This window comes from Oncorhynchus gorbuscha, linkage group LG08, assembly GCF_021184085.1.
Source record: "Oncorhynchus gorbuscha isolate QuinsamMale2020 ecotype Even-year linkage group LG08, OgorEven_v1.0, whole genome shotgun sequence".
Lineage (NCBI taxonomy): Eukaryota > Metazoa > Chordata > Actinopteri > Salmoniformes > Salmonidae > Oncorhynchus > Oncorhynchus gorbuscha.
Window position 1 is genome coordinate 71,113,921 of NC_060180.1, and position 21,345 is coordinate 71,135,265.

Below are 21,345 nucleotides of genomic sequence, written 5' to 3' on the forward strand. Positions count from 1 at the left end.
ATAATAATGAAGACATCAAAACGATGACATAACACATATCGAATCATGTAGTAACCAAAAAAGTTTCAAACAAATCTAAATATTTTATCATTGAGATTCTTTAAAGTAGCCACACTTTGCCTTGACAGCTTGGCACTCTCAACCAGCTTCATGAGGTAGTCACCTGGAATGCATTTCAATTAACAGTTGTGCCTTGTTAATAAAAGTTACATTAGGCCGGTGGAAATCTGTTCTTTGGTCTGATGAATCCAAATTTGAGATTTTTGGTTCCAACCACTGTCTTTGTGAGACGCAGAGTAGGTGAACAGATGATCTCCGCATGTGTGGTTCCACCGTGAAGCATGGAGAAGGTGTGATGGTGCTTTGCTGTTGACAATGTCTGATTTATTTAAAATTCAAGGCACACTTAACTAGCATGGCTACCACAGCATTCTACAGCGATACGCCATCCCATCTGGTTTTCGCTTAGTGGGACTATAATTTGTTTTTCAACAGGAAAATGACTTAGCACACCTCCAGGCTGTGTCAGGGTTTTAGAGAATTTGGCAGTACGTCCAACCGGCCTCACAACCGCAGACCACATGTAACCATGCCAGCTCAGGACCTCCACATCCGGCTTCTTCACCTGAGACCAGCCACCCTGACAGCTGATAAAACTGTGGGTTTGCACAACCAAAGAACTTCTGTACAAATGGTCAGAAACGGTCTCAGGGAAGCTCATCTGCGTTGCTCTTTGTCCTCACCAGGATCTTGACCTGACTGCAGTTTGGTGTCGTAGCCAACTTCAGTGGGCAAATGCTCATTTTCGATGGCAACTGGCATGATGGAAAAGTGTGCTCTTCACGGATGAATCTCAGTTTAAACTGTACCAGGCAGATGGCAGGCGTGTGGGTGAGTAGTTTGCTGATGTCAACATTGTGAAGAGTGCCCCATTGTGTGGGTGGGGTAATGGCATGGGCAGGCATAAACTACAGACAACGTACAAAAATAGCATTTTTATGAATGGCAGTTTGAATGCACAGCGATACCGTGACGAGATCCTGAAGCGCATTGTCGTGACATTCATCCGCCGCCATCACCTCATGTTTCAGCATGATAATGCACAGCCCCATGCCGCAAGGATCTAAACACAATTCCTGGAAGCTGAAAATGTCCCAGTTCTTCCATGGCCTGCATACTCACCAGACATGTCACACATTGAGCATGTTTGGGATGCTCTGGATCTACGCGTATGACAGCGTGTTCCAGTTCCCGCCAATATCCAGCAACTTCGCACCACCATTGAAGAGGAGTGGGACAACATTCCACAGGCCACAATCAACAGCCTGATCAACTTTGTGAGTAGGAGATGTGCCGTGCCGCATGAGGCAAATAAATGGTGGTCACACCAGATGCCGACTGTCTCTCTGATCCACGCCCCTACCTTTAAGGTATCTGTGACCAACATATTCATATCTGTATTCCCAGTCATGTGAAACCCATAGATTAGGGCCTTAATGATGTATTTAAATTGACTGATTTCCTTATATGAACTGTATCTCAGCAAAATCTTTGAAATTGTTGCATGTTGCGTTTACATTTTTGTTCAGTGTAGATCTACGAAATAATAGTATTGAAGAGCCAAGTTTAATTGAACTGTTGAGAAAACCTTCAGTTGATGTAATATTTAATTAGGTATTTCTTCATTTTGTTTCCTTGGGGAGTTGGGATTAATGGGTAGGGTCTAGGTATTCATTAGTAGGAATCTGACTAATGAATATACCCCTGGTCTACAGACTTTCCATGTCTCCATGTCTCCAGTCAATTTGGTGGCGGTAATGTACCTTTACATTTAAAAACCACAGAAGAAATGACAGAGGGGGGGGGGGATAGGAATCGTTGAACAGGACGGGTCAGGTTCAGAACATTGTGACAAAAACTCTCCCAACAAATCACGAGGCAGACATACCAGAACATCACGATTTTAGTGAAGGTAGTTGATGCAAACTAGCTACTTCCAAAATGCACTAATTTAAAATAACCTCTGATCTCCATCTTGCTAGTTACTATTTAGTATTTTATTCAAGCGGATAAGGTCCTCTATACCAAGAGTCCATCATTGAAACCAGATCCTAGGCCTTTTCTCATTTGAAAATAGGTTGACAAAAAATAACTCAGTGCTTCAGATGTCCTGAGTGACATTCCATCATAGGGACACTGACTTGCTTTGCTATAGAAAAAAAACAGCAGTATGGGATTTACGTGTTTTTATTGATACCAACATAAAGCATAATGGCTGAAATGTAAACAGGTGCATTTTGAGAAAAGTTACAAAAAAATGGGCAATGTACAGACAAAAAACAACAACATGTTTTTGTGTACCATACTTCCCTACCTCTTCCCACAATTCCAAATCCTGAACTATTTGTCACATCTAAAATCAAACAAGAGTTGTAACCTGGGGGGAATTGTCTCTTAAAGGTATCAGATATAATAATGAGCTTTTCCCTCTTTTGACTGACAAATTGCAGTGGATTGGTATGTGCCCTCCATTGCTCTGTTTACACACTTTTTTAAACTTTGGGAATAGCTTTTACACCAAGCATTGTTCACATAAGTGTTTATGCTACTCGCTGCCCATCAACTCAATAGGTGTTCATTCAGTTTCTTTTTGGCCTCTACATAAGATGGGATCCCTCCAGAAAACACATGGACAGTGTGTGGTGCTTCTCTCATGTCCATGTTCTTTCTGGTGGGGGGGGGGGTCACATGTGAGCATTTGCCACAGATGTAGCAAAAAAATGCAGCGACTTAGATCAAAAACTGATACAAGACGTTTTCTCACACATCTGATTACTCCCCTTGTGTGAGTCCTCATATGCTTTGTTAGACTTGCCTTTTCATGGTAGCGTTTGCCACATTCACTACATGCAATGTGGTTTCTTTCCTTTGTGAGTCCTCATATGCACATCCAGGTGGTATCCGTTGCCACATTCATGGCAGCAAAATGTTTTCGACCCTGTGTGAGTCCTCGTGTGCGCCGTTAAAGACTCTGCTTTACTTTGTAGCACTTGTCACATTCAATGCAGCAGTACGATTTCTTCTTTCCTGTGTGAGTCGTCATAGGACTGTCCAGGTACTTCTCGGTTTTGAACCATTTGCCACATTCATGGCAGCAGTAGATCTTCTCTTTAGAGTGAGTTAACCGGCAGAGTTTTAGAACATTAGAACACATTAAGGATTTCTCCCATATAAGGCACTTATAGGGCCTCTCCCCTGTGTGAATCCTCATATGCCCTGTTAAGACTTGCTTTTTCCTCTGAACCAATTTGCCACATTCATTGCAGCAGCATGTTTTTCCCCTGTGTGATTCTTCAACTAACTGCTGCCACCGCACATCGACTCTGTACCAGCAACCAGCAAGAAAGTGGCAAATCCTATAGATGTATGAGATTGCTGGTCGTTCATACGAAGTATCACACAGAGGAGAAATCACACAAATGTCCTATATATATATATATATATATATATATATATATACTGCTGCTCTTTAATTACTTGTTACTTTTATCTCTTTTTCTTTTCCGTATTTTTTAAAAACTGCATTGTTGGTTAGGGGCTCGTAAGTAAGCATTTCACTGTAAACCTGTTGTATTTGGCGAATGTGACTAATAACATGTTGATTGATTGAGCAATAGGTTACGCACTTTGAAGGATTTACCACGTCTTTTCCACCTGTGTGAATTCTCAGATGACTTTTGAAAAAAATCGCTGACTCTGAAATAGCATTCACTGCACACAGGACATTTGTGTGATTTCTCCTCTGTGTGATACTTCGTATGAACGACCAGCAATCTCATACATCTATAGGATTTGCCACTTTCTTTACACTGATATGGTTTGTCTCTGTGTGCATTCTCTGATGCTTATCCAAGCTGCTAATAATAGGATTCATTGCACACAGGACACCTTGTGTATTTTTTCCCCCCCTTGTGTGAATCTATGTATGAACGGCCAGGTGTCTCTCTGCTATGAAGGATTCATCACATTCAGTGCAATGTGATCTCTCTTCATATGCATTCTTTACGGAGCTTGGAACTGAGAAGCATTTATTGCACACGGGACAACTGAAGTATTTCTCCCCTGTGAGACTTCTCATATGCCTGGTCTAGTTTGTAATTACAGTGTAAGTTCTTTGCAACGATATGCTTTCTCCCTTGTGTGAATTCTCTAATGTCTTATTAGGCTTGTTTAAAACATTTACTGCACATGGAACACCTGAATAATTTCTCCTCTCTGAAATTTCAGGTGTTTTTTATATATATATTTTTAAATGTATTGCTCTGATAAAGCCCATACTGCACACACACACGACACATGTGAAGTTTCTTCCCTGTGTGAGTCATCAATGGTGCTTTGAGGTCACTGGTTGGTTGTCTTAGCTTTTGTACAGATAAGAACTTTGTCCTTCCTTTCCCAGTGTCTTTAATCCTAATAGTCCTTCACTCTCCTCCCCATCAAGAGTTAATGATTTCACTCTTTACTGCAGAACAGTCTGGATTTACTGCAGAGAGAAGTGGAGAATCACTGGTCAGTTCTGTGTATATATATATATACACTACCGTTCAAACGTTTGGGATCACTTAGAAATGTCATTGTTTTTGAAAGTAAAGCACATTGTTTTTGTCCATTAAAATAACATCAAATTGATCAGAAATACAGTGTAGACATTTAATGTTGTAAATGTCTATTGTAGCTGGAAACAGCAGATTTCTAATGGAATATCTACATATGCGTACAGAGGCCCATTATCAGCAACCATCCCCCGTGTTCCAACGGTGTTGTGTTAGCTAATCAATGTTTATAATTTTAGAAAACCCTTTTGCAATTATGTTAGCCAAGATACTAAAGATCTCGTACAGTGCTGTGTACTACTCCCTTCACAGAACAGCACAAACTGGCTCTAAACAGAATAGAAAGAGTGGGAGGCCCCAGTGCACAACTGAGCAAGAGGACAGGTACATTAGTGTCTAGTTTGAGAAAAAGATGCCTCAAGTACTCAACTGGCAGCTTAATTAAATAGTAGCCCCAAACACCAGTCTCAACGTCAACAGTGAAAAGGTGACTCCAGGATGCTGGCCTTCTAGGCAGAGTTGCAAAGAAAAAGCCATATCTCAGACTGGCCAATACAAAGAAAAGATTAAGATGGGCAAAAGAACAGACACTGGAACTCTGCCTAGAAGGCCAGCATCTCGGAGTTGCCTCTTCACTGTTGACGTTGAGACTGGTGTTTTGCGGGTACCATGTTAACTACGAAACTAAATCTTATTGGCAAAGAGGTTTGGAACTCTTTTGTATTGGTCTAGAAGCAGGTGATGTCACCAGGCAAACCAGAACTCCATCCCACCATATACATTTCTTTATTTTCTAATAGCACTTAGACTAAAAGGACATTATAATCATTTTATCAATTTCACAGTGTGGAAATATACAGTGTCTTTGAAAAGTATTCAGACCCCTTGACTTTTTCCACATTTTGTTACGTTACAGCCTCATTCTCAAATAGTTTCTCATCTTGTTTCTCATCTTGTTTCTCATGGTCTGAGAGTCTTTAGATGCCTTTTGGCAAACTCCAAGCAGGCTGTCATGTGCCTTTTACTGAAGAGTGGCTTCCGTCTGGCCATCTACCAAAAAGGCCTGATTTTGGTGGAGTGCTGCAGAGATGGTTGTCCTTCTCGAAGTTTCTTCCATCTCCACAGAGGAACTCTGCAGATTTGTCAGAGTGACCATCGGGTTCTTGGTCACCTCCCTGACCAAGGCTCTTCTCCCCAATTGCTCAGTTTGGCCAGGCAGCCAGCTCTAGAAAGAGTCTTGGTGGTTCCAAACTTCTTCCATTTAAGAATGATGGAGGCCACTGTGTTCTTGGGTACCTTCAATGCTGCGGATATGTATGGCCTCCATCATTCTTAAATGGAAGAAGTTTGGTACCCTTCTCCAGATCATTGCCTTGACACAATCCTGTCTCGGAGCTCTACGGACAATTCCTTCGACCTCGTGGCTTGGTTTTTGCTCTGACGTGCACTGTCAACTGTGGGACCTTATAAAGACAGGGGTGTGCCGGTCCAAATCATGTCCAATCAATTGAATTTACCACAGATGGACTCCAATCAAGTTGTAGAAAATATCTCAAGGATGATCAATGGAAACAAGATTCACCTGAGCTCTATTTTGAAGTATCATAGCAAAGGGGCTGAATAGTTACGCAGGTAAGGTATTTCCATGTATTTAATACATTTTGAAAATCCTGTTTTCACTTTGTCATTATTGTGTGTAGATTATAGGATTTTTAAAAACATTTTATTTAATCAAATTTAGAACACGGCTATAACGTAACAAAATGTAGAAAAAGTCAAGGTGTCTGAATACTTTCCAAAGGGACTGTATATAAAACACAGGGGGGGAAAAAAATCAGGTTTTTGACTGCACTGGGCCTTTAATGTCTAAACCCAGACTCTGTCTACTACTAATACTAAGTTACTAGTGCTGCATTCACGCAGACAGCTCAATTCTGATGTTTTCCACTAATTGGTCGTCTTTTTCAAAGCTGATCTGATTGGTCAAAAGACCAATTAGTAAAAACAATTATCACAATTGGGCTGCCTGTCTAAACGTAGCCTAAGACACTTCACACAGCCTACTCCTACTACTACATGAATGTGTTTTGAAGTAGTCGGCATGGGTCAGGAGAGAACGACTGCCCAGTCATTGAAGCCACGGGAGTTCAAGGCCGACCGCGGTACTGCAGGCATCAGCCGAGAACAGGATCCCCATTATAGTGAAAGGAAAAATCTGTGTAAATAAAATGTTTTGAAGACAATTATGGTACCAATAATTGCTTCTAATACACCAGATGTATGTCCTTGAACCGATTATTTTAAAATCGCACAGAAGAAGTTTATGAGAATAATTTAGTTGCTAAGGGCAGCACTAAGACGGCAACGTCATTTCCTGGAGTATCTCAATCAGGGTCATGTCTAGTTGTTTTTTTTTTCTTTCTTGCATTTTAGCTAACCTTAACCTAATTCTCCTAACCTGCTGCATAACTTCACCTAAACCTGCTATGTAAAGTCAATTTTGACAAAAGCTGTATCCCTTCTAGACAAAGCCCTCAAACTGCACATGTTGTCTCCAAGAGACGCCATCCTAAAAGGTTAGCTCCTCCTTAGAACCAACTTCTCTGGTTTTAAAACGGCCTGTGGCATCGATGTGAGTCAAACTTGAATTAATAGTGTCAAAACTGCATTGCCATTTTGACACTTTTTTTTTTAGCTTTATCCGGGTCAAGTCTGAATCACTGTCCACATTAACTAAAAATAAAAAAGTTATTTACCCAGTCAGACATAGCGTAGTGGCAAGAGGAATTTAGTTAATACATGATTTGCTATCCTTTTTCTGTGCCACCAAACGTTTGCAAATAGGCTACTGGTAATGTTAACAGGTCCACGTTCAGTTGAAAACATTTCATGAACATTGCAGATAGAAATGCCATGAATACAGCAGGGATTGTTCCAGAGAGGCATGTTTGTTCTGCATACCTGAACGTACCCTAAACGTTGCGTCCTGCTGAACCGTAGCCTTAAAGGTCTAGAATCAAGTTGTTATCTATAAGGAGAAGAGGGAGACTTGGCTACCATGCTGGCTACACAAACTGTATATGAAATGTAGTGGGAAAAGTGGAAGGGTTGAACAGGAATACAACAATTCAAACATTGTCTACTTTTCTATAGCCTATTCAAGGGAGAGAAAAACATAGCTAGACTGTTTTACTATTAAACTCAATACTGTTTTTAATTTCTTATTAAAGCAGCTTGTGTTTCTTAACCAGACAAGGGTAGCTACTAGAACACTGGTGGGGACTGGTTAGTTTAGGGAAAACAAGAGAGTAGGCGGTGCGATGTGTTATAATCGGAGGCAGAGCTGGAGACAGTCTGTCCACACTCATAATGTCTGTCGAAAGAATGACTCTTGGTCGACCAATACTTTCTTTTTAGTCGGATAGCCCTGCAGAATATATAAATTGTCATATTGTTAGTTAGCCAATGTATGTTAAACTGCTAGCGTCAGCATAAAAGGCTAGCTAGCTTAATTCCTAACCTTGCTTATCATGGCATTGGCTACTACCTAGCAGGGTAACCAAACACACCAGACAACGGGTTTGATACGATGTAGGGTGTTCAATAAAAACACATATTTTGACCAATGGGTAAAATTGTGTAGATAAATCATCTAATAAGACCTAATGGTCAAAACCTCATGTCGCTATTATAATCTGTAAAAAAAAGAAAAAGTTATTGGAGTTTTTACCCCCTGTAGGATTGCCAAAATTAGGTTGACTAAATCAATGGAGGCCAGATAAATATTGGGTGGTCAAAAATCAGATAAACTGCATCGGACCAGGCAATGTTTTTCCACTCCTCAGTTGTCCAGTGTTGGTGTTGAAGAACCCACCGGAGCTGCTGCTTCTTGTTTTTAGCTGATAGGAGCGGAACCCGGCGTGGTCGCCTGCTGCAATATCCAATCCGTGACAAGTTGTGCGTTCAGAGATGCCTTTCTGCACACCACTGTTGTAAACCTTAGACACTGTCGTGCGTGAAAAGCACAGCCGTTTCTGAGATACTGGCACCGGCGATCAGACCACGCTCAAAGTTTCTTAGGTCAGTCGTTTTACCCAATCAAACATTCAATTGACCAGTAACTGAATGCCTCAAAACCTGTCTGCCTCCTTTATATTGCAAGCCACGGATCTCACTGTCTGTAGGAACTAACCATTTTCGTGAACGAGATGGTGAAACTTCTCGGGACACTGTCATTCCCAGACAGTCCCTCTCGCGAGACAAATGCCGCGTTCAAAACAACTGGAAACTCGGAAGAAAGAAAGGTCAAATAATTACGTCAGTGATCTTCAGATCGGAGCTCCTGAAATGTCCCGAGTTCTCAAATTGGATGACCGTTCAAACCGATTTTTCCCAGTCGTAGCTCGTTCTCCCCCCCCCCCCCTGAGTTCCCAGTTGAACGCACTGAAGTCGGAGATTATCCAAATCCGAGTTCCCAGTTGTTTTGAACGCGGCAAAAGGCTTGTGGGTAGCTGTCAGATAGCTTAGAAGAATGAATTTGTTGTGTAACTTTATAATGCATATTTTTTGTTCGGTACAAACCTGCTCCAAACTTCAGAAGAAATACCCGTAGACGTTCGTTCTCCATTTTTTAACTGGAGATCTGATCCTGGTAACGCTACTCTGCTATCGTTTTTTCCACTGCCATGAAAATCTTATCAGCCACGGTTGTTTAATCGTTTCTGATGCTCCTCTGCAACCTTTTTTTCCATTGTACCAAATAACTCCACAGCTACTGCTGTTAATCGCTCGGTTCAACAGCTGTACTTTAGACATTTTGGAAAAAGTACACTTCGGATGCTCATAAATTAATCAACTAAAGGTAGACACATTGACCGCAGGCGCATAGAATCACTTCCGGCACAAGTTTTTTTGTATTGCCCTTCAAAATAGAAAATAAAAACATTGATGTATTCAATACATATGCGAAAATATTATAATTAATATTATTGCTCTTATGTACAACGCTTTTTGATTTACAGGGAGTGACGTGTTTTGGTTTTCCACCAAAACCTCCGACTGAATTGTAATGTATTTTAAAATGGCGTTACCCGCTGTCACTCGTACATTCTTTACTAATAGGAATCAAATAAAGCAATGTATGTCAGAGGGCTTCCGCAACCTGTCTTTGGGTAGTCGAGTTCATGCGAGGACACAATCATTGAAATGTCTGAAAAGGACGACTTCTCAGTCGTATGCTATCCATGCTACTGTGCACAGAAGGTCACCGCTATACCGCAGCTGCGAAAGCAATGGCCATGAAAATAGTCGTGCTACTAGTAACTGGACTTATGCAATGGGGAGTGTAATTGGTAAGTAAGTTATTGTCATGTTAGATGTTTAAAATACTCTTCCCGTGTGTGTGTGTCATTGTCAATACATGACACTTCTACCAAGAGACTCTCATCGATCATCTTTTACATTGATGTGCACATGATTTGCATTATTATGAGTCCTTCAACATGTCATTACAAGAACGTGGTTAACGTTCATAACAGGTCATTTGAGTCATTGAGTGACCTAAATGTTTTGTGATATACACCCTCCCCCCTCCTCGTTCATAGCGTTCTCTCTCTTCAGCAAAGCTGAGGAGGACACCAGAACTGATGCCCAGAAGAAAGAAGATGAGATTATTTTACTTTTGAAGAGAGCCAAGGTAACTAATTGTCATTGATGCAGGCAACTCCTCAATCCAGTTTCTACCTAGAATCTTAATCTCAATGAGAAGTACTGTACCATGCAACTGTATTTGCCAAGAGATTATATGCAATCTTGTGAATCTAACACCCTGACTACACCGCTCTGGTGCGCAAGCGTTGCAAAATACATTTAGGAATCTATATGTTATTAAATTATTGCGCCAACGAGTGTCTGTGTTGCCAAGGGCTAAAATAGAAGTCATTTCTATTTCTGACTCAGATCGCGCTGCATGTCCTGCCTCTCCCATCTCCTCATTGGTTTATAGAAGCAGGTACCCACGTGCCATCTCCTCATTGGTTATACCCACGTGGGTGATTGAAAGACGAACTGTTGCCTGTTGTCATGGTAATACTATGAAAGTTTAGATGCCAATCACCATATAAGTTAAACGATGAAAAAGCCTGGAAGGGGGAGAGAGGACTAGAAACGATTCGGTTGACCGTTTTTACATGTGGATTCATTGTTGGAGTAGAGGACCTTGTGCATTTCAGGTCAAATAACAACCTAATGTTTATATCCCAGGAGAAATTAGCTAGCAACAGCAAGCTAGCTAAATAGGACAAATTAGATAGCAGCAGCAAGCTAGCTAAATAGGACAAATTAGCTAGCAAGTGCAAGCTAACTAGCTAAATTGCCATAAATGTTTAGTGCTTTTTGACCTGTCCCCAAATTAATATCATTGGTTCGGAGTTTGTTTTGATATTTTAACCTGTGTGTCGTGATCGCGTTTGGTGTGGGGGGACCAAATAAATTTATGCACGACGGCGCACGTGCGCAGCCGGTTTGGGTTCCGTGTAAGTGTCATCAACGTAACATCATTTTAATTGTATCAATTCAGACCCAAATGTTTGTCATATCTGTTCTAGACATTATGTTTTGATGAAGTGTCATTTCTTTACATGTTATGTCTGAGTAACATTGGTGTGTGTGTGTTGTGTTCAAGCTCAGTATGATGCGGGGGCAGTTGCATGGAGCCAATGGATTCCTCCACCAGGCCATCGCGCTGGCCCATCAGAGTAACAATACACAAGCTATCATCTACACCTACAGCTTGGTAAAAGCCTTGACTATTTAACAGGACTTTTTTTTAACTTGTTCAAATGTGCTTCAAACCGTGTTTATTAGCCTACACAGTGAACTTGTGGGAACATGTGTGGTTGACTGGACTTATTTGACACGTGATTGGTCTTTGCTTCTGCTGTGCATTACAGAGTGAATTTAAGAATCGCAGCCTCTTGCAATAGTGATATTGCACACACATTGATACATGTTTTGAGGTATCACTCAATACACTTTGATGGAGTAATATGCTTACTCAGGAATGTCTGTAAGCATTTTTTAATGTAATGCCATGCATGGTATTAATGTCATAGAAAGTCAGCTGCACATCATTATTGTTGTTCCATTGTCCCCGGTCTCTACAGATGGCGAACCTTGCCTATGTCCAAGGTCAGCTGGATAATGTGAGTACTAGCAGAGGTTGCCACTCTTTCTCCTCTTCAGTGAACCCCCACCTGCTGTCCCTCTTTTGGGATCCTGCTTATCAAAATTAACTAAGTTAAAAATCTGCAAGGAGGACTGCCACTATTGACGTTTCCTAATGTACAGTGCCTAGCGAAAGTATTCGGCCTCCTTGAACTTTGCGACCTTTTGCCACATTTTGGATCATTTTTTTATTTGTTAAAAAGTTTGAAATATCCAATAAATGTCGTTCCACTTCATGATTGTGTCCCACTTGTTGTTGAGTCTTCACAAAAAATACAGTTTTATATCTTTATGTTTGAAGCCTGAATTGTGGCAAAAGGTCGCAAAGTTCAAGGGGGCCGAATACTTTCGCAAGGCAGTGTATGTGTTCTTCAAAGGAGGGCACAGATTGAGAAGAGCCAATAGGGGAAGTCTTGGCATTTTTTTTCCCATCCTGTTTTTGTGGATGTCTGTAAGCTGGAGGTGAAGGTGAAGATGATGTCATATTGCGGAGTCTACCTTTGAAACCATTCAGTTGTACTCAGCTCATAAGTATTTTCTTCAAGAATTCGTGGTACATCATTCATTGAAATGACAATTGAGCAGAGGTTAATGTGATTGTACTTTTTTTTTATGCTTGTGTTTTGAGCTGTTTTGCTGACTTCCAGTGACCCCTGTGCTCTTCTCCCTCAGGCAGAGAAACTGTTCAAGGTGGCAATGAGTTTCATGTTGTCCGGAGGAACACCACAGGTGAGGGTTGGTCGTGTGTCTAAGTAAGAGGTTAATGGCGTAGTAAATATATAAAAATGTCTGCACGCATTACTGTAAGTCACTTTGGATAAAAATGTCTGGTACATGGCATATAGTTTATTAATAGCAGAGGAATAGAATTGTTGTGACATCTGGACAGTAGAGTCGCTGGGTACTGAGGTAGTTTTTTGATTTTGAAATGAAGAGGACAATCTATCTATTGTCCATTTTGAAGAAAGAAGGACTTTCTGGAATAGTTTTGGGCTCAGCTCCGTCAATTCAGAAACCATTGGCAGTGCATTGTGGTCCAGACACTCAATGCTATATTGCTACTTCAGTCTTTTTCTGTCTCCCTCGGGTTCAAAGGATGACAATGGGGTCATTGAGATGTCCTTGAAGCTCGCTACCATATATGCCGGCCAGGAGAAGTAAGTGAACTTCAAAAGTAGATGTCTTCATGTGAATTTAAATGGACATTGGAGCAATTGAATCAGCTTCAAGGTTTAAGGCAACCAAATGAGTTTTAGTGGTCCTTACCTCTTAAATAATGGACATCATCTAAATTAGGAGGCACCTTATTGATGCATACTTTTAATAGATACAAATAAGTCTCTGATAGGAGCCAGCCAGCCAGCTTAGTTGATTAAGAGTGTGCCTATACACCATTAGAAGTGCTCTACCCAAAGGTTTTCAGTTGAGAATCTTTTTTATTTATTTCTCCCTGCGCTTGGTTGTAGTCCTGTATTATAGGACTATATTTTCATGAACCACACCCCCCCAGTACCATGGTGCACCATTTACCAACTGTGACCTGTTTGTTTCTTCTCAGGAATGACTTGGCAGAGATGGGTTTCCAGTTTTGCACTGAATCCCTTGAAACCAAGTTGGCGAAATTCAAGGAACTTCCTGTTGAGGAGCAATCGGGTATCCAACGACCAAACCTTCAAATAGTTTTTAGCTGTAATAGCATAAGATTGTGTGTGAGACTCTGGAGGATGTCATCATTATGTTGTCATCCAAGAGTCACATTTATGTATTTTCCAAGCTACAGTCACGCTACTTTACATACAGAAGGTTTTTAAAGGGCAAAATAGTTTGGTCTGCTTCTTTTTTTGCCATTGAAAAAACTAGATCGATACTGGTATCATCACAGCCCTAAACAGGATCCTCGTCTATCTCCTGTCTAACACTGCTTGTGTGTGTGTGTGTGTGTGTGCGGCACAATGCAGTCTGCTAAAAATGCATATCACTTCACTCAAACTTGCTTGTAGCTCATATCATTATCACAAATCTAGGCTTACATTTTAGTCAAAACAGCACAGTCTTGGTCTGACAAGCAAAGCAACTCACACAAATCTTTAATGCTAAGAAAAAATATATGTTTTTGTTATAAGATACATGAAGATGCAATCTGTACTTTTATCATTTCTTCACCACTAATTAATTTTAACAAATTTGAAATGCTAGCTTCATAAGTAAATGTCACAATAGCTTGAAATGGATCATGTCAAAAAAGGCCTAAGCTAGTAATTGTTGGTTTATGGCCCATTTCTGGTGAGCTTGCAAAGTCAACCATTACTATTCTTGATCACCAAACAATTTTCGGAGCTGCATATTTATTTTGGCATTCGACTACACTACACCCCATCCCATAGCTGTACAGCAAATCAGCAATCTGTTCGCTAGCTCACTGACCTGTGTTGATTGACCTATTGCTGTTCCAATCAGAGGGCTGAGTGTGTGTTTCGCTAGCCAGTCTGTTGCACGTTTTATTTTGCAAGGGCGATGCTGCAGCTACTGTCTCTGGCTGTGTGGAGAGTAATCCACAGACACTGTGCCACAAAATTCAAGTCATCAGTCAGTCAAGTCCCGAGCCTTGAGGCTCCAAGTCTCAAGTTATTTTATTTTCTGTCGAGACTCAAATCCAAGTCATGTGACTTGAGTCCACAACTCGGGTATGTTCAAATTGTCCCTGTAGGAACAACTTCCTCTATGCACTTCCTGATGAACCAGCCCAGACACCGGGTCAGTATATTCGTCAGTGTTATTCCCAGAGACGGCTCGGAACATATCTCTGTCTGTGTGATCAAAACAGTTCTGTAGCATGGATTCTGATTAGTCAGTCCAGCGTTGAATAGATCTTAACACTGGTGCGTCCTGTTTTAATTTCTGCCTATAGGCAGGGAATAGCAGAATAGAGGCGTGGTCTGATATGCCGAAGGAGGGCTTTCTATCCGTCTCGGAATGAAGAATAACAACACTGATCCAATTTATTATTCCCGCAAGTAAAGGAAGAGATGTGTTTTGTGGAATTTTGGGAGAATTTTCCTTTAAAGTCCACAATGGATCTGGCCTTGAGATATGCTGTTTCCAATTTGCTCAAAGTCTTGTGTAATTCTTCGAGTGCCAGTGCAGTGTCTGTTTGTGTGTGTGTGTGTGGGGGGGGGTGTACACATCCATGATACAAACAATTCTCTTGGAAGATAATGGGGTCGGCGTTTGATCGTAAGCTATTCTCGGTCAGGGGAACATACTGGTTTGTACGTTCCTAAAATCACACTGAGTTGTTGATCATAAAACATACTCTTCCGTGCCACAAAGCTCTTTTACCCTGTTCGCGTGATGTACCTACAACCCGTGGGCTTTGTATCTTGAGCTACACATGATTAACATAATCTGTCTCACAGAGTCTTGGTTGTGTCTTGTATATCTGATAGGAAATCTGAGCTCACAAAGTTTATTGTCCAGGGACTGTACAATAGCAGGTTAGATACTAGAAAGGGGAGGGTGGTTTAATTTATTTGAGAACTCCAGTACGCCTTCCCCTCCTCTGGCGTCATCTTTTTGGAAAAAGGGCTCTCGTAAGCAATGGAACTGCTTTGGGTAGTCTAGATTTACATTTACATTACATTTAAGTCATTTAGCAGACGCTCTTATCCAGAGCGACTTACAAATTGGTGCATTCACCCTATGACATCCAGTGGAACAGTCACTTTACAATAGTGCATCTAAAACTTAAGGGGGGTGAGAGGGATTACTTATCCTATCCTAGGTATTCCTTAAAGAGGTGGGGTTTCAGGTGTCTCCGGAAGGTGGTGATTGACTCCGCTGTCCTGGCGTCGTGAGGGAGTTTGTTCCACCATTGGGGGCCAGGGCAGCGAACAGTTTTGACTGGGCTGAGCGGGAGCTGTACTTCCTCAGTGGTAGGGAGGCGAGCAGGCCAGAGGTGGATGAACGCAGTGCCCTTGTTTGGGTGTAGGGCCTGATCAGAGCCTGGAGGTACTGAGGTGCCGTTCCCCTCACAGCTCCGTAGGCAAGCACCATGGTCTTGTAGCGGATGCGAGCTTCAACTGGAAGCCAGTGGAGAGAACGGAGGAGCGGGGTGACGTGAGAGAACTTGGGAAGGTTGAACACCAGACGGGCTGCGGCGTTCTGGATGAGTTGAAGGGGTTTAATGGCACAGGCAGGGAGCCCAGCCAACAGCGAGTTGCAGTAATCCAGACGGGAGATGACAAGTGCCTGGATTAGGACCAGGCACTTGTATCCAGGTATCCTTCTCCAGTAAGACTCGGTTGTCTTGAGTAATCTCGATCTGAAGTCCAGAAGTGCTTGTCGGTGATAGGGAATAATACTAGAAACCTTCTGATCAAATAAAGTTTAAAAAATACATTTAAAAAAACACAAAATAATCAAGAGTGCTAAATTGGCAGGGAGCTAGCAACAGGGTGACCGTCGTCAGCACCATCTTGTTTTAAAAGCCATTGTACTGTTCAGTGAACAACAGACTGTCAGTTCATTGTAAAGTGCAAGCCTCTTCTTCTCTAACTGTGTTGGGCCCTATGGTGTCTTCTCTCTAGTACAGTGTGTGTGTGTGTGTGTGTGTGTGTGTGTGTGTGTGTGTGTGTGTGTGTGTGTGTGTGTGCGCTGTCCTTGTTCTCCTTTCTTTGTAAATGTTGTCCAATTACAATATTTAATCCCTCATAATGTCATCTGTAATCCAGGGCGTGACAGAACAGCACAACAAACACTGCTCCCTGTGAACTGAATGTCTCAAGCAGACTGATGCAGCTTTTCCTCTAGAACATTCCATGTGTTTTTCTCTGCCCTTTAAAAAAAAAAAACTTTTCATTCCTAATCCTTCCAAATTAAGTCCCTGCCAATGACAGGCATTACCATTGCACAATGCAGCCACAACCATGCTTGAAATGATGGTGTGGCATGGCTGGTGTAATGGTGCCTGAGACAGCACCACATTATGTACCGTGACGGTATAGGCTGGAATCCGGCCTAATACCCTGTGACGTAGAGAGAGGAAATCTTTCCCCTTGGTCACCCTCTCGCACGATCTGGTCAATAAAATCAGAACATTTAAATAAAGAGGACGACGTTATCTTCTGAAAAGTTGTGTAACCTTGCTTTCAGTATGGTGTGCATTCAACTTGTGACCTTTTTGATATTGAACTTGCTCGCTGACAGCATCCATCCTCGTGTTTCTCCCTCTCTTCAGAGGAGTTGCGGAAGGAGACCCGGCTCCTACTGGGCCTGACCCTGGACTCCCACGCCCGCTACATGGTCGCTATACACCGCCTGAGCCAGGCGGTGGTGGACTACAAGCGAGCCTTGCTGATCTGTCAGGAAGAGCAGGGAGAGACTCACCCACAGGTAACAGTTGGCCAGGAAGAACAGGGAGAGACCCGCCACAGGTACTAGTTGGCCAGGAAGAGCAGGGAGAGACCAGCCCACAGGTACCAGTTGGCCAGGAAGAACAGGGAGAGACCCGCCCACAGGTACTAGTTGGCCAGGAAGAGCAGGGAGAGACCCGCCCACAGGTACTAGTTGGCCAGGAAGAGCAGGGAGAGACCCGCCCACAGGTACTAGATGTCCAGGAAGAGCAGGGAGAGTCTTGTTGTTGTTGGTGATCAAGCCCACTAATGTTGTGTTGTATGCAAATTTGATGATTGAGTTGGAGGCGTGCATGGCCACGCAGTCATGGGTGAACAGTGTGTACAGGAGGAGGCTGAGCACGCACCCTTGTGGGGCCCCGGTGTTGAGAGTCAGCGAAGTGGAGATGTTGTTTCATACCTTCACCACCTGGAGGCGGCCCTCCAAAGTCCAGGTCCCAGTCCCAGTTGCACAGGGCGAGGTTGAGACCCAGGGCCTCCAGCTTAATGATGAGCTTGGAGGGTACTATGGTGTTGAATGCTGAGATGTAGTCAATGAACAGCATTCTTACATCGGTATTACTCTTGTCCAGATGGGATAGGGCAGTGTGATGGGCGATTAGTCATTTAGTTCAGTTCTTTGCCTTCTTGGGTACAGGAACGATGGGAGGCCATCTTGAAGAATGTGGGGACAGCAGACTGGGTGGCATTTATGCATCATTTATGCATCCTTGAAGTTCATCTGTTCTTATTTATTATCTGGAAATTGTTTTCTGCTGTCCTGACTACAGTCCTTGGTGCTGATGAGTGACCTGGCCACCATCCTGGACATGCAGGGTTGCCACGACGAGGCTCTGTCCCTGGTGAAGCAGGCTGTGGAGCTGAGCAGAGAAGCCGGCCACCCTGACCAACATGTGCTGCTGGGAAACATGGCAGGCATCCTACTGCACAATGGTAAGGAGGGATGAAAATGAGGGCAACCTCTAGGAGGGCTTTGGTTTCTTCCAACACAAGCCAGTTTTCAGTGTCACAACATGAAGTTTTATTGTGAATTCAAGTTCTCATTTACAACTGTGACCTGGCCAAGAATAAAGCAAAGCAGTTTGACACATACAACAACACAGAGTTACACATGGAAGAAACAAACAGTCAATAATACAGTAGAAAAAAATATATATACAGCATGTACAAATGAGGTAGGATAAGAGAGGTAAGGCAATAAATAGGCCATGGTGGTGAAGTAATTGCAATATAGCAATTAAACACTGGAATGGTAGGATGTGCAGAAGATGAATGTGCAAGTAGAGATACTGGGGTACAAAGGAGCAAGATAAATAAATACAGTATGGGGATGAGGTAGATTGGATGGGCTGTTTACATATGGGCTATGTTCAGGGGCAGTGATCTGTGAGCTGCTCTGACAGCTGGTGCTTAAAGCTAGTGAGGGAGGTAAGAGCCTCCAGCTTCAGAGATCTTTGCAGTTCATTCCAGTCATTGGCAGCAGAGAACTGGAAGGAGAGGCGGCCAAAGTAAGAATTGTTTTTGGGGGTGACCAGTGAGATATACATGCTGGAGCGTGTGCTATGGGTGGGTGTTGCTATGGTGACCAGTGAGCTGAGATAAGGCGGGACTTTACCTAGCAGAGACTTGTAGATGACCTGGAGCCAGTGGGTTTGGTGACGGTTATGAAGCGAGGGCCAACCAACGTGGTGGATAGTATATGGGGCTTTGGTGACAAAACGGATGGCACTGTCATAGACTGCATTGAATTTGTTGAGTAGCGTGTTGGAGGCTATTTTGTAAATGACATTGCCGAAGTCGAGGATCGGTAGGATGGTCAGTTTTACGAGGGTATGTTTGGCAGCATGAGTGAAGGATGCTTTGTTGCAAAATAGGAAGACAATTCTAGATTTAATTTTGGATGGGAGATGTTTTATGTGAGTCTGGAAGGAGAGTTTAATCTAACCAGACACCTAGGTATTTGTAGTTGTCCACATATTCTAAGTCAGAACCGTCTAGTTTAATGCTGGATGGGCGGGCAGGTTCGGGGAGCGATCGGTTGAAGAGCATGCATTTAGTTTTACTTGCATTTAAGAGCAGTTGGAGGCCACGGAAGGAGAGTTGTATGGCATTGAAGCTCATCTGGAGGTTAGTTAACAGTGTCCAAAGAAGGGCCAGAGGTATACAGAATGGTGTCGTCTGCATAGAGTTGGATCAGAGAATCACCAGCAGCAAGAGCAACATCATTGATGTATACAGAGAAGAGTCGGCCCGAGAATTGAACCCTGTGGCACCCCCATAGAGACTGCCAGAGTTCCGGACGACAGGCCCTCTGATTTGACACACTAAGCTCTATCGGAGAAGTAGTTGGTGAACCAAGTGAGGAAAATAATTTGAGAAACCAAGGCTGTTGAGTCTGCCAATAAGAATGTTGTGATTGACAGAGTCGAAAGCCTTGGCCAGGTCGATGAATACGGCAGTTTGAGTAGGTGCAGCTGCATAAGTAACTGTACAGATATTAACATTAATGAGTAACATTTAGTTCAAGGGAGTACAGTGAAGACTTTCTTACGACTGTTGATCATCTCTGTAGTGTTCACTAAGGCGTGCAACAGAAAACGCTTCAAAGAAAACAACGTGTGTCGTATTGGAAAAGGCCAATTCCAGGTCGTCCCACCTGTTTTTCTTTCCGTTTCGTGCCAAATGAACACAATCCTTGTATCCTTCTAGATCTTTTTGAGGAGTCTGTGAAGCTGTACAAGGAGGCCCTGGCTCTGGCCCAGTCTGCAGGAGATGAAGAAGCACTGGAGCAGATCCAGGAGGGACTGAAAGAGGTGGGAAACAGGAGGAAAGCACAGAAGGCAGAAGCAGCCAAGAATAAGACCGACTGACCGGTTGGATCAACTAAACTAATCTTATTAACACAACCCCCAAGCAATCTCTCTTAACTTGTCTGTGCTGAAGGGATCGGAGTGGTCATTGTTAGCACAAGTTATGGAGTACAGGGCATTTAGCTCAGAAAGAGAAGAACAACAACACTCCCATCGTAACAGATGTCTTGGAACAGTTTCTTACACTGGGCAATTAACAATTATCTGTGAAACCCCAATGATGTTGTCTGTATTGTGGGAAATCTCACTCCTTCAATGTGGTGTCTGTCTGTTGTCAGATTGGCATTAAGATGTAAAGGGACCACCTCAGGGCTTAATTAAGTCCATGGCCAGAATTCAATCAAAAGGTGTGTTGTCGACAAGCGTAATTGCACTTGGCTTTTCAATTATGACTTTATATTTACATTTGTGCTGGCATCTTCAGAGTTTGTCATGAATGCGATCTCTCCACGAACGTCGAGGGGAAATGCCCTTTTACAAAAGGCACATTGTTCGACAGAGCGATTGATGACAATGTGTGTTGTTTGAATTCCCTCCTGAATGATGGCGCCTTAGTCTGACTTGCCATTGCTGTCTGAATCACTAAATGAAACTAAGATATGTTGTATGGGCTAGAATGGGACATAGGACTTAACTGCACGGCAGCTTCAATAGTGAACGGCCTAATCAATAACCTTTTTGTGAACAGAGATGTATCATAAAAACTGTCTTTAAGATGGTAAAAACTGTATATATATTACATACAGTGCATTTGGAAATAATTCCGACCTGGACTTTTTCCACATTTTGATGCGTTATATCCCTATTCTAAAATGAATTAAATAGTTTTTCCCTTCATCAATCAATACTCTATAATGACAAAGCAAAAAATTGGTTTTTAGAAATGTTTGCAAATGTATTAAATTCACATTTACATAAGTATTCAGACCCTTTACTCGGTACTTTATTGAAGCACCTTTGGCAGCGATTACAGCCTCGAGTCTTCTTGGGAATGACGCTACAAGCTTGGTACAACTGTATTTGGGGAGTTTCTTCCATTCTTCTCTGCAAATTCTCTGAAGCTCTGTGGTTGGATGGTGCACAGCTATTTTTCATGTTTCTCCAGAGATGTTTGATCGGTTTCAAGTCCAGGCCACTCAAGGAGATTGATTCAGAGACTTGTCCCGAAGCCACTCCTGTGTTGTCTTGGCTTTATGCTTACGGTCGTTGTCCCATTGGAAGGTGAGC

The 21,345-nt window shown here is 42.5% G+C and overlaps 1 protein-coding gene and 1 long non-coding RNA gene across 2 annotated transcripts; one reads left to right on the forward strand and one right to left on the reverse strand.

Moving 5' to 3' along the window:
- Positions 1-2,231: 2,231 nt before the first annotated feature.
- On the reverse strand, positions 2,232-9,544 carry LOC124042150. The gene is made up of 2 exons (XR_006840049.1): positions 9,195-9,544; positions 2,232-4,543 (listed from the first exon to the last, which is right to left on the reverse strand). It is a non-coding gene; the product is annotated as an uncharacterized LOC124042150 (long non-coding RNA).
- Positions 9,010-20,967, forward strand: ttc19 (tetratricopeptide repeat domain 19). Its single transcript, XM_046360527.1, has 10 exons — positions 9,010-9,964; positions 10,217-10,308; positions 11,296-11,406; positions 11,777-11,815; positions 12,510-12,566; positions 12,933-12,994; positions 13,396-13,490; positions 17,074-17,228; positions 18,019-18,181; positions 19,958-20,967. The coding sequence occupies exons 1-10, from the start codon at positions 9,682-9,684 to the stop codon at positions 20,116-20,118; spliced, it is 1,218 nt and encodes a 405-aa protein (XP_046216483.1). The 5' UTR covers positions 9,010-9,681; the 3' UTR covers positions 20,119-20,967.
- Positions 20,968-21,345: the final 378 nt, after the last annotated feature.

Excerpts from the sequence above, each read along its gene's own strand:
- ttc19 (XM_046360527.1), top strand. The coding sequence starts at position 9,682 with ATGTATTTTAAAATGGCGTTACCCGCTGTCACTCGTACATTCTTTACT. Across the intron at positions 9,965-10,216 it reads TGCAATGGGGAGTGTAATTG|CGTTCTCTCTCTTCAGCAAA; the intron begins GTAAGTAAGTTA and ends CCTCGTTCATAG. Across the intron at positions 11,816-12,509 it reads TCCAAGGTCAGCTGGATAAT|GCAGAGAAACTGTTCAAGGT; the intron begins GTGAGTACTAGC and ends CTTCTCCCTCAG.